General features: G+C 44.6%; 1 protein-coding gene across 2 annotated transcripts; it reads left to right on the top strand.

Annotated features, from left to right (window-relative positions):
• Window positions 1–4,440: 4,440 nt before the first annotated feature.
• On the top strand, window positions 4,441–12,134 carry OPN1MW3 (opsin 1, medium wave sensitive 3). Of its 2 annotated transcripts, XM_080987410.1 has the most exons (6): window positions 4,441–6,511; window positions 6,987–7,283; window positions 7,719–7,887; window positions 8,585–8,750; window positions 9,377–9,616; window positions 10,622–12,134. In XM_080987410.1, exons 1-6 carry the CDS (start codon window positions 6,403–6,405, stop codon window positions 10,736–10,738), a joined length of 1,098 nt encoding a protein of 365 aa, XP_080843536.1. In that variant the 5' UTR covers window positions 4,441–6,402; the 3' UTR covers window positions 10,739–12,134. The 2 variants fall into 2 exon arrangements, with proteins under 2 accessions (XP_080843536.1, XP_080843535.1); XM_080987409.1 differs by having other exon boundaries at window positions 9,377–10,732.
• The last annotated feature ends 114 nt before the right edge of the window (window positions 12,135–12,248 follow it).

The raw sequence follows: 12,248 nt of genomic DNA, 5'->3' as shown, positions 1-12,248 counted from the left end.
GAGAAGACGGACTTGATGACTGCTGCGATCAGAAATTTTGGACAGGTAGTGGGAAACTATATAGAGCCCACCCAGGAATCAAATCAGGAGTGTGCTCTGACAGATCAGATGAGGGAAGAGGATGTTGCTGAACCTCGGGCGCCAGAGATGGAGGGAGATGTGGCCCAGCAGGAACATGAGTTCTTGGATCTGACAAATGAACTTGGAAAAAGCCAGATTTGGAAAGATAAAGTTTGGTTTGGTTTGGAAATGGGGGGTTGGATAGACCCCCCTATGCAGGGATGTTTGGACTTTTCAAGTCTGGCAATGGGCCGTGAGATGTTTGGGGTTGTGGGGGCTCTTAATTCTGGAGGGACTTTGAAACATGCTTTTAAATACCACATGGAGTTTAGTGTGGAATATGGAAAAGGGACTGATTTGTTGAGAAGGGTCAAAAACACTGTCAAGTTGGAGTTCCCACAAGTGAAAGGAGCAGGAGACAAAGTAAAGTACAGGTATAAATATGAAGAAGAGCCGCGGAAGGGACATGGAAGAGACTTAAGGGCCTCGGACATAAGATTACCAGGTTAATGCGCTAGATTGATGGGATAGAAAGGACTGACAAAACCCGGGACCAGGAAGAAGAGACGCTGGATGAAGATTGGAAGAAAAATTTTTTTTATTAGGATTGTTTTATAAAATTGATGAATGTTAGAAAAATGTTGGAACGAAATCATCTGGCTTTAGCAAAAATGTTAAAAGAATTATGTAAGAATATGTTATGGTTATGAGAAATTGGTATAAATAAGATCTAAGTTTCAAGTTTTAGGGTCTTTTATAGTAAGATAAGGTTAAAATAGATTAAGGTAATGTAATGACAGAATATTATGAAAAATGGAAAGGATTTGCAGAGACAATTAACAACTAGGATACAAAAAAAGGAAGGAGTGAGGAGGTCAAAGAAAGAAGGTAATGACAGTTAAGGATTTGAGAATATTGGACTTGTTTTTTAAATGTTTGTGGCTTATTTTTGTTTTTTGATTGTGTTGTGTTGCGTGCTTTGTTCTTATTTTTTGATTTTGATTTTTATCAATTTGTATTGTTTGATTGTGGTTTGTTTTTCTTCTGTTTTTTCTTTTTCTTTTTTGTTTTTTCTGTAACTTTAAAATTCTTAATAAATATCATTTAAAAAAAGAGAGAGATGGCAAGAATAAATATTGACATCCTGGGCATCAGTGAACTAAAATGGACGGGAATAGGCGAATTCAGTTCGGATGACTATCATATCTACTACTGTGGGCAAGAAACCCATAAAAGAAATGGAGTGGCCCTCATAGTCAACAAAAGAGTGGCGAAAGCTGTACTGGGATGCAATCTCAAAAATGATAGAATGATCTCGATACGAATCCAAGGCAGACCTTTTAACATCACAGTAATCCAAGTTTATGCACCAACTACTGGTGCTGAAGAAACTGAAATTGACCAATTCTATGAAGACTTACAAGACCTTATAGAAGTGACACCAAAGAAGGATGTTCTTCTCATTATAGGGGATTGGAATGCTAAAGTAGGGAATCAAGAGATAAAAGGAACAACTGGCAAGTTTGGCCTTGGAGTTCAAAACGAAGCAGGGCAAAGGCTAATAGAGTTCTGTCAAGAGAACAAGCTGGTCATCACAAACACACTTTTCCAACAACACAAGAGACGACTCTACACATGGACATCACCAGATGGGCAACATCGAAATCAGATTGATTATATTCTCTGCAGCCAAAGATAGAGAAGCTCTATACAGTCAGCAAAAACAAGACCTGGAGCTGACTGTGGCTCAGATCATCAGCTTCTTATAACAAAATTCAAGCTTAAACTGAAGAAAGTAGGAAAAACCACTGGGCTGGTAAGATACAATCTAAACCAAATCCCTTATAAATACACAGTGGAAGTGAGGAACAGGTTTAAGGATTTAGATTTGCTGGACAGAATGCCTGAAGAACTGTGGGTGGAGGCTCGCAACATTATACAGGAGGCAGCAACTAAAACCATCCCAATGAAAAAGAAATGCAAGAAAGCAAAGTGGCTGTCCAACGAGGCCTTCCAAATAGCGGGGGAGAGAAGGCAAGCAAAATGCGAGGGAGATAGTGAAGGATACAGGAAATTGAATGCAGATTTCCAAAGAATAGCAAGGAGAGACAAGAAAGCCTTCTTAAACGAGCAATGCAAAGAAATAGAGGAAAACAACAGAATGGGAAGAACTAGAGATCTGTTCAAGAAAATTGGAAATATGAAAGGAACGTTTCGTACAAAGATTACCATAATAAAGGACAAAAGTGGTAAGGATCTAACAGAAGCAGAAGACATCAAGAAGAGGTGGCAAGAATACACAGAGGAATTATACCAGAAAGATATGGATGTCTCGTACACCCCAGGTAGTGTGGTTGCTGACCTTGAGCCAGACATCCTGGAGAGTGAAGTCAAATCGGCCTTAGAAAGCACTGCAAATAACAAGGCCAGTGGAAGTGATGGTATTCCAGCTGAACTATTTAAAATTTTAAAAGACGATGCTGTTAAGGTCCTACACTCAATGTGCCAACAAGTTTGGAAAACTCAGCAGCGGCCAGAGGATTGGAGAAGATCAGTCTACATCCCAATCCCAAAGAAGGGCAGTGCCAAAGAATGCTCCAACTACCGCACAATTGCACTCATTTCACACGCTAGCAAGGTTATGCTTAAAATTCTACAAGGAAGGCTCAAGCTGTATGTGGACTGAGAACTCCCAGAAGTGCAAGCTGGATTTCGAAGAGGCAGAGGAACCAGAGACCAAATTGCAAACATGCGCTGGATTATGGAGAAAGCTAGAGAGTTCCAGAAAGACATCTACTTCTGCTTCATTGACTATGCAAAAGCCTTTGACTGTGTCGACCACAGCAAACTATGGCAAGTTCTTAAAGAAATGGGAGTGCCTGATCACCTCATCTGTCTCCTGAGAAATCTCTATGTGGGACAAGAAGCTACAGTTAGAACTGGATATGGAACAACTGATTGGTTCAAAATTGGGAAAGGAGTACGACAAGGCTGTATATTGTCTCCCTGCTTATTTAACTTATATGCAGAATTCATCATGCGAAAGGCTGGACTGGATGAATCTGAAGCCGGAATTAAGATTGCCGGAAGAAATATCAACAACCTCAGATATGCAGATGACATGACCTTGATGGCAGAAAGTGAGGAGGAATTAAAGAACCTTTTATTGAGGGTGAAAGAGGAGAGCGCAAAATATGGTCTGGAGCTCAACATCAAAAAAACTAAGATCATGGCCACTGGTCCCATCACCTCCTGGCAAATAGAAGGGGAAGAAATGGAGGCAGTGAGAGATTTTACTTTCTTGGGCACCATGATCACTGCAGATGGTGACAGCAGTCCCAAAATTAAAAGACGCCTGCTTCTTGGGAGAAAAGCAATGACAAACCTAGACAGCATCTTAAAAAGTAGAGACATCACCTTGCCAACAAAGGTCCATATAGTTAAAGGTATGGTTTTCCCAGTAGTAATGTATGGAAGTGAGAGCTGGACCATAAAGAAGGCTGATCGCCGAAGAATTGATGCTTTTGAATTATGGTGCTGGAGGAGACTCTTGAGAGTCCCATGGACTGCAAGAAGATCAAACGTATCCATTCTTAAGGAAATCAGCCCTGAGTGCTCACTGGAAGGACAGATCGTGAAGCTGAGGCTCCAATACTTTGGCCACCTCATGAGAAGAGAAGACTCCCTGGAAAAGACCCTGATGTTGGGAAAGATTGAGGGCACAAGGAGAAGGGGATGACAGAGGACGAGATGGTTGGACAGTGTTCTCGAAGCTACCAGCATGAGTTTGATCAAACTGCAGGAGGCAGTGGAGGACAGAAGTGCCTGGCGTTCTCTGGTCCATGGGGTCACGAAGAGTCGGACACGACTAAACAACAACAATGACTTCCCTTGATTAGGACACCATACTTCTGTTGATACAGTCTAGAATGGCATTAGCATTTTTATTTATTTATTATTATTTTTGCTCCTGCATGCATCACACTGCTGACGCATGTTGAGCTTCTGGTCCACCAAGACCCCTAGATCCTTTCCACATGTCCTGCTTGTAAGCCAAGTGTCCCCCATCTTATATTTGTGCATCTAGTTCTTCCTGCCTAAGTGCAGAACCTTACATTTGTCCCTACTGAAATTCATTTTGTTAGCTTGCGACCAGTTCTCCAATCTGTTAAGGACATTTTGAATTCCAATTCTGTCTTCTGTGGCATTAGTTACCCCTCCCAATTTGGTGTCATCTGCAAATTGGATGAGCATCCCCTCAAATCCTCCATCCAAGTTGTTTATAAAGATGTTGAACAAAAACAGGCCCTGTGGCACCCCACTTGTCATTTTTCTCCAGGATGATGAGGAATAATAATAATAATAATAATTTATTTGTTTATACCCCTCCCATCTGGCTGGGTTTCCCCAGCCACTTTGGGCGGCTTCCAACAAAATATTAAAATACAATAGTCTGTTAAACATTAAAAGCTTCCATAAACAGGGCTGCCTTCAGATGTCTTCTAAAAGTCTGGTAGTTGTTCTTCTCTTTGACATCTGATGGGAGGGCGTTCCACAGGGCGGGTGCCACTACCGAGAAGGCCCTCTGCCTGGTTCCCTGTAACCTCACTTCTCGCAGGGAGGGAACCGCCAGAAGGCCCTTGGCGCTGGGCCTCAGTGTCCGGGCAGAATGATGGGGGTGGAGACGCTCCTTCAGATATACTGGACTGAAGCCATTTAGGGCTTTAAAGGTCAGCACCAGCATTTTGAATTGTGCTCGGAAACGTACTGGGAGCCAATGTAGGTCTTTCTTTTTTCTTTTCTTTCTTTGTTAGAGCCTTTATTAATTTTCCAATAAACAAATCCAATTAACATATCAAATCATAATCCAATAAAAATATAAAATAAAATAAAAAAGATCAAATTGTCTTCCAAATTGTAATTTTGATTTTAATTTTGATTTATCGGCTTCCCACAGTCTGAACCTCGAAGCATATCCAAATCTCAGTCCTGCCTCTCATTGATATTTCCATATTTCCATATCTCGATTTTATCTCTCCAGACTTCTTTGCCTCTGGCTCTGCGATCCTCAATCATGTCAGAAAACAAATAAGCTAGGCGGTCCAGAAGGATGTTATGGTCGATTGTATCAAAAGCCGCTGAGAGATCCAGCAGAACTCGGAAACAGCTCTCACCTTTGTCCCTAGCCCACCGGAGATCATCATCCAGCGCGACCAAGGCAGTTTCAGTCCCATGATGAGGCCTGAATCCCAACTGGAAGGGATCCAAATGGTCCACATCCTCCAGGCGTGCCTGGAGTTGTTCAGCAACCACTCGCTCTTTGGTTTTGGTCCTCCAACCAGCTACAAATCCACCTAACAGTTACTTTGTTCAACCCTCATTTTGCCAGCTTCCTCACAAGAATATCATGGGGAACTTTGTCAAAAGATGTTTGATTTCTGTTTGAATCCAAGGCTGCGGTTATGGGGAAAGCAAGACTCCCTTGGGGTGTTCATGCTGTGAACCCCTCCATCACAGGCTCAGGTTGTATATATGTTTAATGAAACATCTAACATAAGGATCCCCCCCCAGTCTCCACTGTGGTTCATTCTAAAGGAAACGCAAACCCAGAGAGCCCTGGAATCTTGCATCGCTCGGAGCTTGGGGTGGCATGCACAAGATGGTTGTCGTTCTGCTTAAGGAAGCATTTTGTGGGGTTTGTTTTGGCCTTGGCAGAGGACAGGCAATTCTGAGGCATATTGCTTTGTGGCACCATGGTTGGTGAGTCCATGGTGGGCTGAAACCTTGCCTTCAGTGATGAACAGCTATCTCCGGCTGTAGGAAAATTGGGCCAAAACGTCCTTTGGCCTAGTTAGAAAAATGGGCCATTAGGAAATTGCAAGGAAGGACCGTTCTGAGAGGGATTAGCTGAGCTCTTTTGACTCTCTAATCACCCTTCCATGCTCATCCCTCACCTGAAGTGTCCGGCAAAGACACCCATGGTGACGCAGGGTACGCGTGAGTCCTTCATGCCATGGTAAATGGGGGGGGGGCTGAGACAGGGAGGGGGCCAAATCGCAGCCCAATTAAGGGATAAAACATTTAAGGGCTTTGGGGATCTTGTGCTCCAAGCTGGGTGCTTAATCCACCTGGGGGGGTAGGTATATAAATGAGTATTTGTCCTGGACCCTGGCACAGACAAGCGGATGGGAGAGACTGAGCGGTAGCGAGGGAAAGAAAGAGGAAAACAGAGAGCAACAGAGACAGAGAGAATCTAGTAGGAAAGAAAAAGAAAAAGGGAGGGAGTGGGACAGGGCAGCAAACAAGTGCAGGTGGAAGGTGGGAAAGAAGGCAGCAAAGGCCATGACAGAAGCCTGGGATGTGGCTGTATTTGCTGCCCGCCGGCGCAATGAAGATGATGATACCACCAGAGACAGCTTGTTTACTTACACCAACAGCAACAATACTCGGGGTGAGCCCAGCAGCAGGGCAGCAGAAATGGGGGGGGGGGGGTTTGGAAGCCTAAAATTGGGGATTAGATATGGAGGTGCACTGGCATTTAGTTGAACCTTGATAGAGCAAGTGATGCAGCAAGGGGGATGGTTAGTTGGTTACAAGCCTGTCTAGGGGACAAGTGTTCGAAAAGTGGAATTTGCCCAAGTTTTTTTGGGAAAGGTTCTGGAAAGTTTTTGGGACTAGACAAGGAAGGGTTCTCAGCTGGTCCAGGTGGAGGTCTCTGTGTGCAACTAGAGAGAGGTGTAACCTTATCCACTTTCCTGGTGTATGACTTGTGAAGGGGAAGGACCCTGTACGGTCTGCAAGGGAAGGGACACTAAGAAAATATGGGAAGATGCCTTCCCAAGTCTTGGTACAGTAGATTCCTGATGGATTATCTTGTGAGGCAGGCTGGGATCCCTCCAACTCCTAACCTTTTCCCTCCTTCGCAGACCCTTTTGAAGGTCCAAACTATCACATTGCACCACGATGGGTCTATAACATCACTTCTCTCTGGATGATCTTTGTGGTCGTTGCCTCAGTCTTCACTAATGGTTTGGTATTGGTGGCCACTGCCAAATTCAAGAAGCTACGGCATCCACTCAACTGGATTTTGGTGAACTTGGCAATAGCTGATCTGGGTGAGACAGTTATTGCCAGCACCATCAGCGTCATCAACCAGATCTTTGGCTATTTCATTCTTGGTCATCCCATGTGTGTGTTGGAAGGATACACCGTGTCTGCTTGTGGTAAGAGGCCAAGGGATTTCTTATTTACAATAATTTCTGCTTAATGCTCTGCCATCCTATTCCTTCCCCATGTTATCCCTCCTGGCTCATATATTTACCCCCATTTAATCACAAGCCAGAGTCCTGTTGTCTTCCAAGATCACCACACTCTTTCCACCCTGCTTCTCCTTGTCAGGAATTTATGGGGTAGAAGGAATGCCAGCCCCACCCTTATCCCTGCTTGTCTTCCTCCTATGAATTCTGTGCATTCCAGAACTCTTTAGCTATGGTGCTTAGCAAGTGCAAAAGTTTGATCTACAATGCCCTCAACTATGATTGTAGTTGCTGAGAAAGCCAGGTAACGGGAGATGAATTGGGACAGTCCCAAAGTCTCATGATAGAATCCATACTCTCTTTTTGTGACAACTGCTCCCTCTGTTCTTTCCTCTCCCACAGGCATAACAGCCCTCTGGTCTTTAGCCATTATCTCCTGGGAGCGTTGGGTTGTTGTCTGCAAGCCGTTTGGAAATGTCAAGTTTGATGCCAAATTGGCCATGGCTGGCATTGTCTTCTCCTGGGTGTGGTCTTGTATTTGGACAGCACCACCCATCTTTGGCTGGAGTAGGTGAGTGTGAGGAGAGACTTGGACCGGCAGCAGCTGTGGAGAGAAGCAAGTAATGTAAGCACATGTACATAAAAAGAAGGGCTGATGATGGGGACTGGGAAGGTTAGACACTATTCCATTTCAACTGTGCTAGCAGGACAAGTGCCACAAGCTTTGCCAAAGTAACACAGAACTGTTCAAGCCAGGCAGTGTCCACTGAGAAAGATTATAGGGAAAGAAGAGGTCATGGAGTTCCTTGCTGTGAGAAAATCTGCCCCTTTTACAGTCCGTGAGATATTACATGTAGCTTTTGGCATGGGGAAATTTTCCTGGGGTTGTGAAGCTTAAGTAGGGTATTCTATTCAAGTACTGCCTCAGGCAATGGACATTTATGTATAAGGCTTAAAGCAGTTTGTGTCAATCAGCTTGTCACAGGAATATTCAAACTACAGAATGTTTAGAATGTTTATTCATATCACAAAGGCCACCACTCCATGTGTGTAGCCAGGATTTGCGGGGGGGGGGGAGAACCTCAGTTAGCTATGTATTTTTTTATTCCCCCCTCCCACTACGCCCTTGCACTGCTCTGTTTTCTCTTTTGAACTGCTCTGGATGAGAGGCAGTCGTTCTCTCATCAAATAGTGGTGGAAGAGACTCAAAGGTGATTTAAGTCCTGTTTGTGAAAATGGTCTTCCTCTTTCCTCTCCCTGTCTTGCAGGTACTGGCCCCATGGTCTGAAGACATCATGCGGTCCAGATGTGTTCAGTGGCAGTGAGGACCCTGGAGTTCAGTCTTACATGGTTGTGCTCATGATCACCTGTTGCTTCCTCCCACTGGCTGTCATCATTCTCTGCTACCTGCAAGTGTGGCTCGCTATCCGTGCGGTGAGCACCCACCCTATCCTAGGACCCCACCTCTGCACGCCCTGACTCTCCCTCAGGCTCAGAACAAAGCTTTACATAGGAACAGTCAGCCTTAATCCTGTCCCTTTTGCTGATTCTATTTCTGAAACTGCATCTCTCCCAAACTTGAGCTACCATACCTCTGGGATCTTTGTCTGGGATCAAACTACCAATTGCTAACATTCTACCATGCCTTCATTTTACTACTTCCACTGTGGAATCCCCTTGGTCACATTGCAACCAACAGTAGAATGTTCTCTCCATAGCTGCATGCCAGACAAGACCCCACAAATATAGTGGGATTTTCATTTCTGTAGCAGACCCCACTCTCTGCCCCTGCTTAATTTCTTGGTGAGCCCCTGTTATCCAGATCCAGTTGGCACCCCCCCTCATTTCCACTGGATTCCTTCTCTTTTCCATGGCTTGTTGTATATTGCTTGTGAGAAGATAGCCTGGTTGAAACATACCTGGATATAGTCTCCCATGAGACCTTCTCTTGTTTTACCTAAACCAGGTTTGTTGCAGGTTGAATCCCTCTCACCCATGTTCTGTGTGTGGGAATAATCTAAACACCATCTTTAATCTCACCTCCTCTTCCTCTTGTACAGGTTGCTGCCCAGCAGAAGGAGTCGGAATCTACACAGAAAGCTGAGAGGGAAGTATCAAGGATGGTAGTGGTTATGATCATTGCCTATTGCTTCTGCTGGGGACCATATACGATCTTTGCCTGCTTTGCTGCTGCCAACCCAGGCTATGCCTTCCACCCCCTTGCAGCTGCCCTGCCTGCCTTCTTTGCAAAGAGCGCCACCATCTACAACCCCATTATCTACGTCTTCATGAACAGACAGGTAATCTGCTATATTGTAAAATGGAGAATTAAGAGGCTAGCCAAGATATTAAAAGTACTGAAAACCAGAGTTGTACGGGAAGGGATTTATGGACAGAAAACCCCATGTAGGATGAATGGCCTTGTAGATGATGCATGTTGTATAACTATACACACTGGAGGCATGTAGAACTGCTCACCAGTTCTGATTAACCTTGTCTCCATTTCCTCCACCCACTTGCCCTCTCTCTTAGAATCATGGAACTGTAGAGTTGGAAGGGACCCCAAGAGTAATCTAATAGAACCCCCTTGCAATGCAGGAATCTCAGCTAAAGCATCCATGGCAGATGGCCACCCAACCTCTGCTTTAAAATCTCCAGGGAAGGAGAGTCCACCACCTTCCAAGGGATCCCATTCCACTGTCAAATGGCTCTTGCCATCAGACAGTTATTCCTGATGTTGAGTTGGAATCTCCGTTCTTGTAACTTGAAACCTCTGGTTCCCTCCAGAGCAGGAGAAACCAAGCTTGCTCCATCTTTCATGTGACAGCCCTGGAGATACTTGAAGATGGCTATCATATCTCCTCTTAGTTTCCTCTTCCCCAGGCTAAACTTACCTAGCTCCCTCAAACATTCTTCATAAGGCTTGATTTCCAGACCCTTGATCATTTTGGTTGCCATCCTCTGCACTTTCTAGCTTGTCAACATCGTTCTTAAATTGTGGTGCCCAAAACTGGACACAATATTCCATGTGTGGTCTGACCAAGGCAGAATAGAGTGGTACTATGACTTTCCTTGATTAGGACACCATACTTCTGTTGATGCAGCCTAAACTAGTATTAACCTTTTTTGCTCCTGCATCACACTGTTGACTCATGTTAAGCTTGTGGTCTACTAAGACCCCTCAATACTTTTCACTTGTACTACTGACAAGCCATGTGTCCCTCATCTTAGTGCAGCTGGTTCTTCTTTCATAAGTGTGGAATCTTACATTTGTAGAACCTTACCTCTTCCTTTCTCTCCGGCAGTTCCGTAACTGCATATTGCAGCTCTTTGGCAAGAAGGTTGATGATGGCTCTGAGGTCTCCTCCACTTCCCGCACTGAAGTCTCATCTGTCTCTAATTCCTCTGTATCACCATCATAAGAGCCCCATGCCTGGATGGACACCGTGACAGAACTCTGCCTCCCAGGAGAGCCCCAGTGATTGTGAGCCTCCCCTTCCTTCTGTGCCGTATGGATTCCCTTTGAGCATATGAAATACTGGCCTGACATCTCAACAGATCCTCTCCTTTGAACTTAGACTGTGCCCCAGGCTGGGGTACTGCTGTTTCTCCTGTGGTTGGGGGAGGGAAATGTTTCTGTTTTTCTCCGAGAATTGTTTTTGGATGGGGGTGAAGGATGCAGAATTCCATGCTCAAATATACCAGCATTGTGCACCTTTCCTGGGACATCAGGGGTTGCTTGGACACTCCTTCCCCTCAGCTGTGATCCTTAAGTAGTCGCCCACTTGTTACTCTGTCTCCCAGAAGGGAGCAGAACTAAGGGGGCTCCTTGTGGGAAGTATATAGCTTTTGTAAAGCAACTCTGTCCAAGGCCCTTCCTTGAAACTGCCCCGAAGACCACACATCCCAAGTTCAACATACTGATTCCTGTGGATGAATGAGTTGGTGGATGTGAACCAATATAATTCACAATTTGACCATGCAGCACCTATTTTGATTCCCTTTTGCTCTGTCCTTCCTATAAAAAAAAATCACTGGTACCAGAGAGTGCATCACAGGGGTGGACAGGTGAATAAAGTTTGTCCTCCAAGGTGTCTGTGCCTCAGCAAGGTTGGGTGTATTGAGTTCTAGCTCTGTCTAGGAGCTGACGTAATTCTAATGCGGGACAGAACCACGGAGAATCAGCACGAGCCACCTTGGACACCACTGAGGACTTAGTGCTTCTCCCCAACATGGCTCAACTGGAACCTTTCTGTACATAGTGTTTGATACTAAAGCCTATTGTGTCCCTGGGACATCTAGCTAGAAATGCAATGGGGGGAAATGGAAAAAAAAACACAAAACTGACTGCAGCAAGAAGAATGAGATAGAGAATAAAGATTTTTAACTTCTGTATAAAAGCTCAGTTTTTATCCTACAAACTATGTAACAAAACAGTGTTTGATGCATGGGAAGGGGGTGCAATAGTTGCCAGAGTAATAACTGTGGAGAGAGGAGAGTAGTTTTCGTTGCTTGCAGGTGCAATCAATCAATCAATCAATCAATCAAGACAACCGTGAGGCAAGGTGAAGCAGTTGCCTCTGGCAGGAGGGTTTTCAGTACTATTAAGAGTTGAAGAATGGGGGACAAGAGATCTAACCCACCAGGCACAATCCATTGGGAAGTTCTTGTGTGCAAATTCTATTGACATGAGCAGGAGCTGAATATGAAAAGTACTGCCATGGAGAGTGCCTTTTGTTAATTAGGGGGTAATAAGATGCAATTAGGTTTTTCTACCTCAGGACAAGTTCCATTTGTGGGGGTTTTTTCATACTCAAGTCAGCTCTTTGCCCACTTCCTACTGAGTCACCTTGCTTAGCATGGATACCACCACCCAAGCTCCTTACAGATTTTTGACCCATCTTGGATGTTGCAACCTAGAGTTAGGCTTGT

The sequence above is a fragment of the Podarcis pityusensis genome (assembly GCF_964106645.2).
Source record: "Podarcis pityusensis genome assembly, chromosome: 17".
Taxonomy (NCBI): Eukaryota; Metazoa; Chordata; class Lepidosauria; order Squamata; family Lacertidae; genus Podarcis; species Podarcis pityusensis.
Note: the sequence above shows the minus strand (reverse complement) of the source record. Positions and strands in the feature narration are given on the sequence as shown.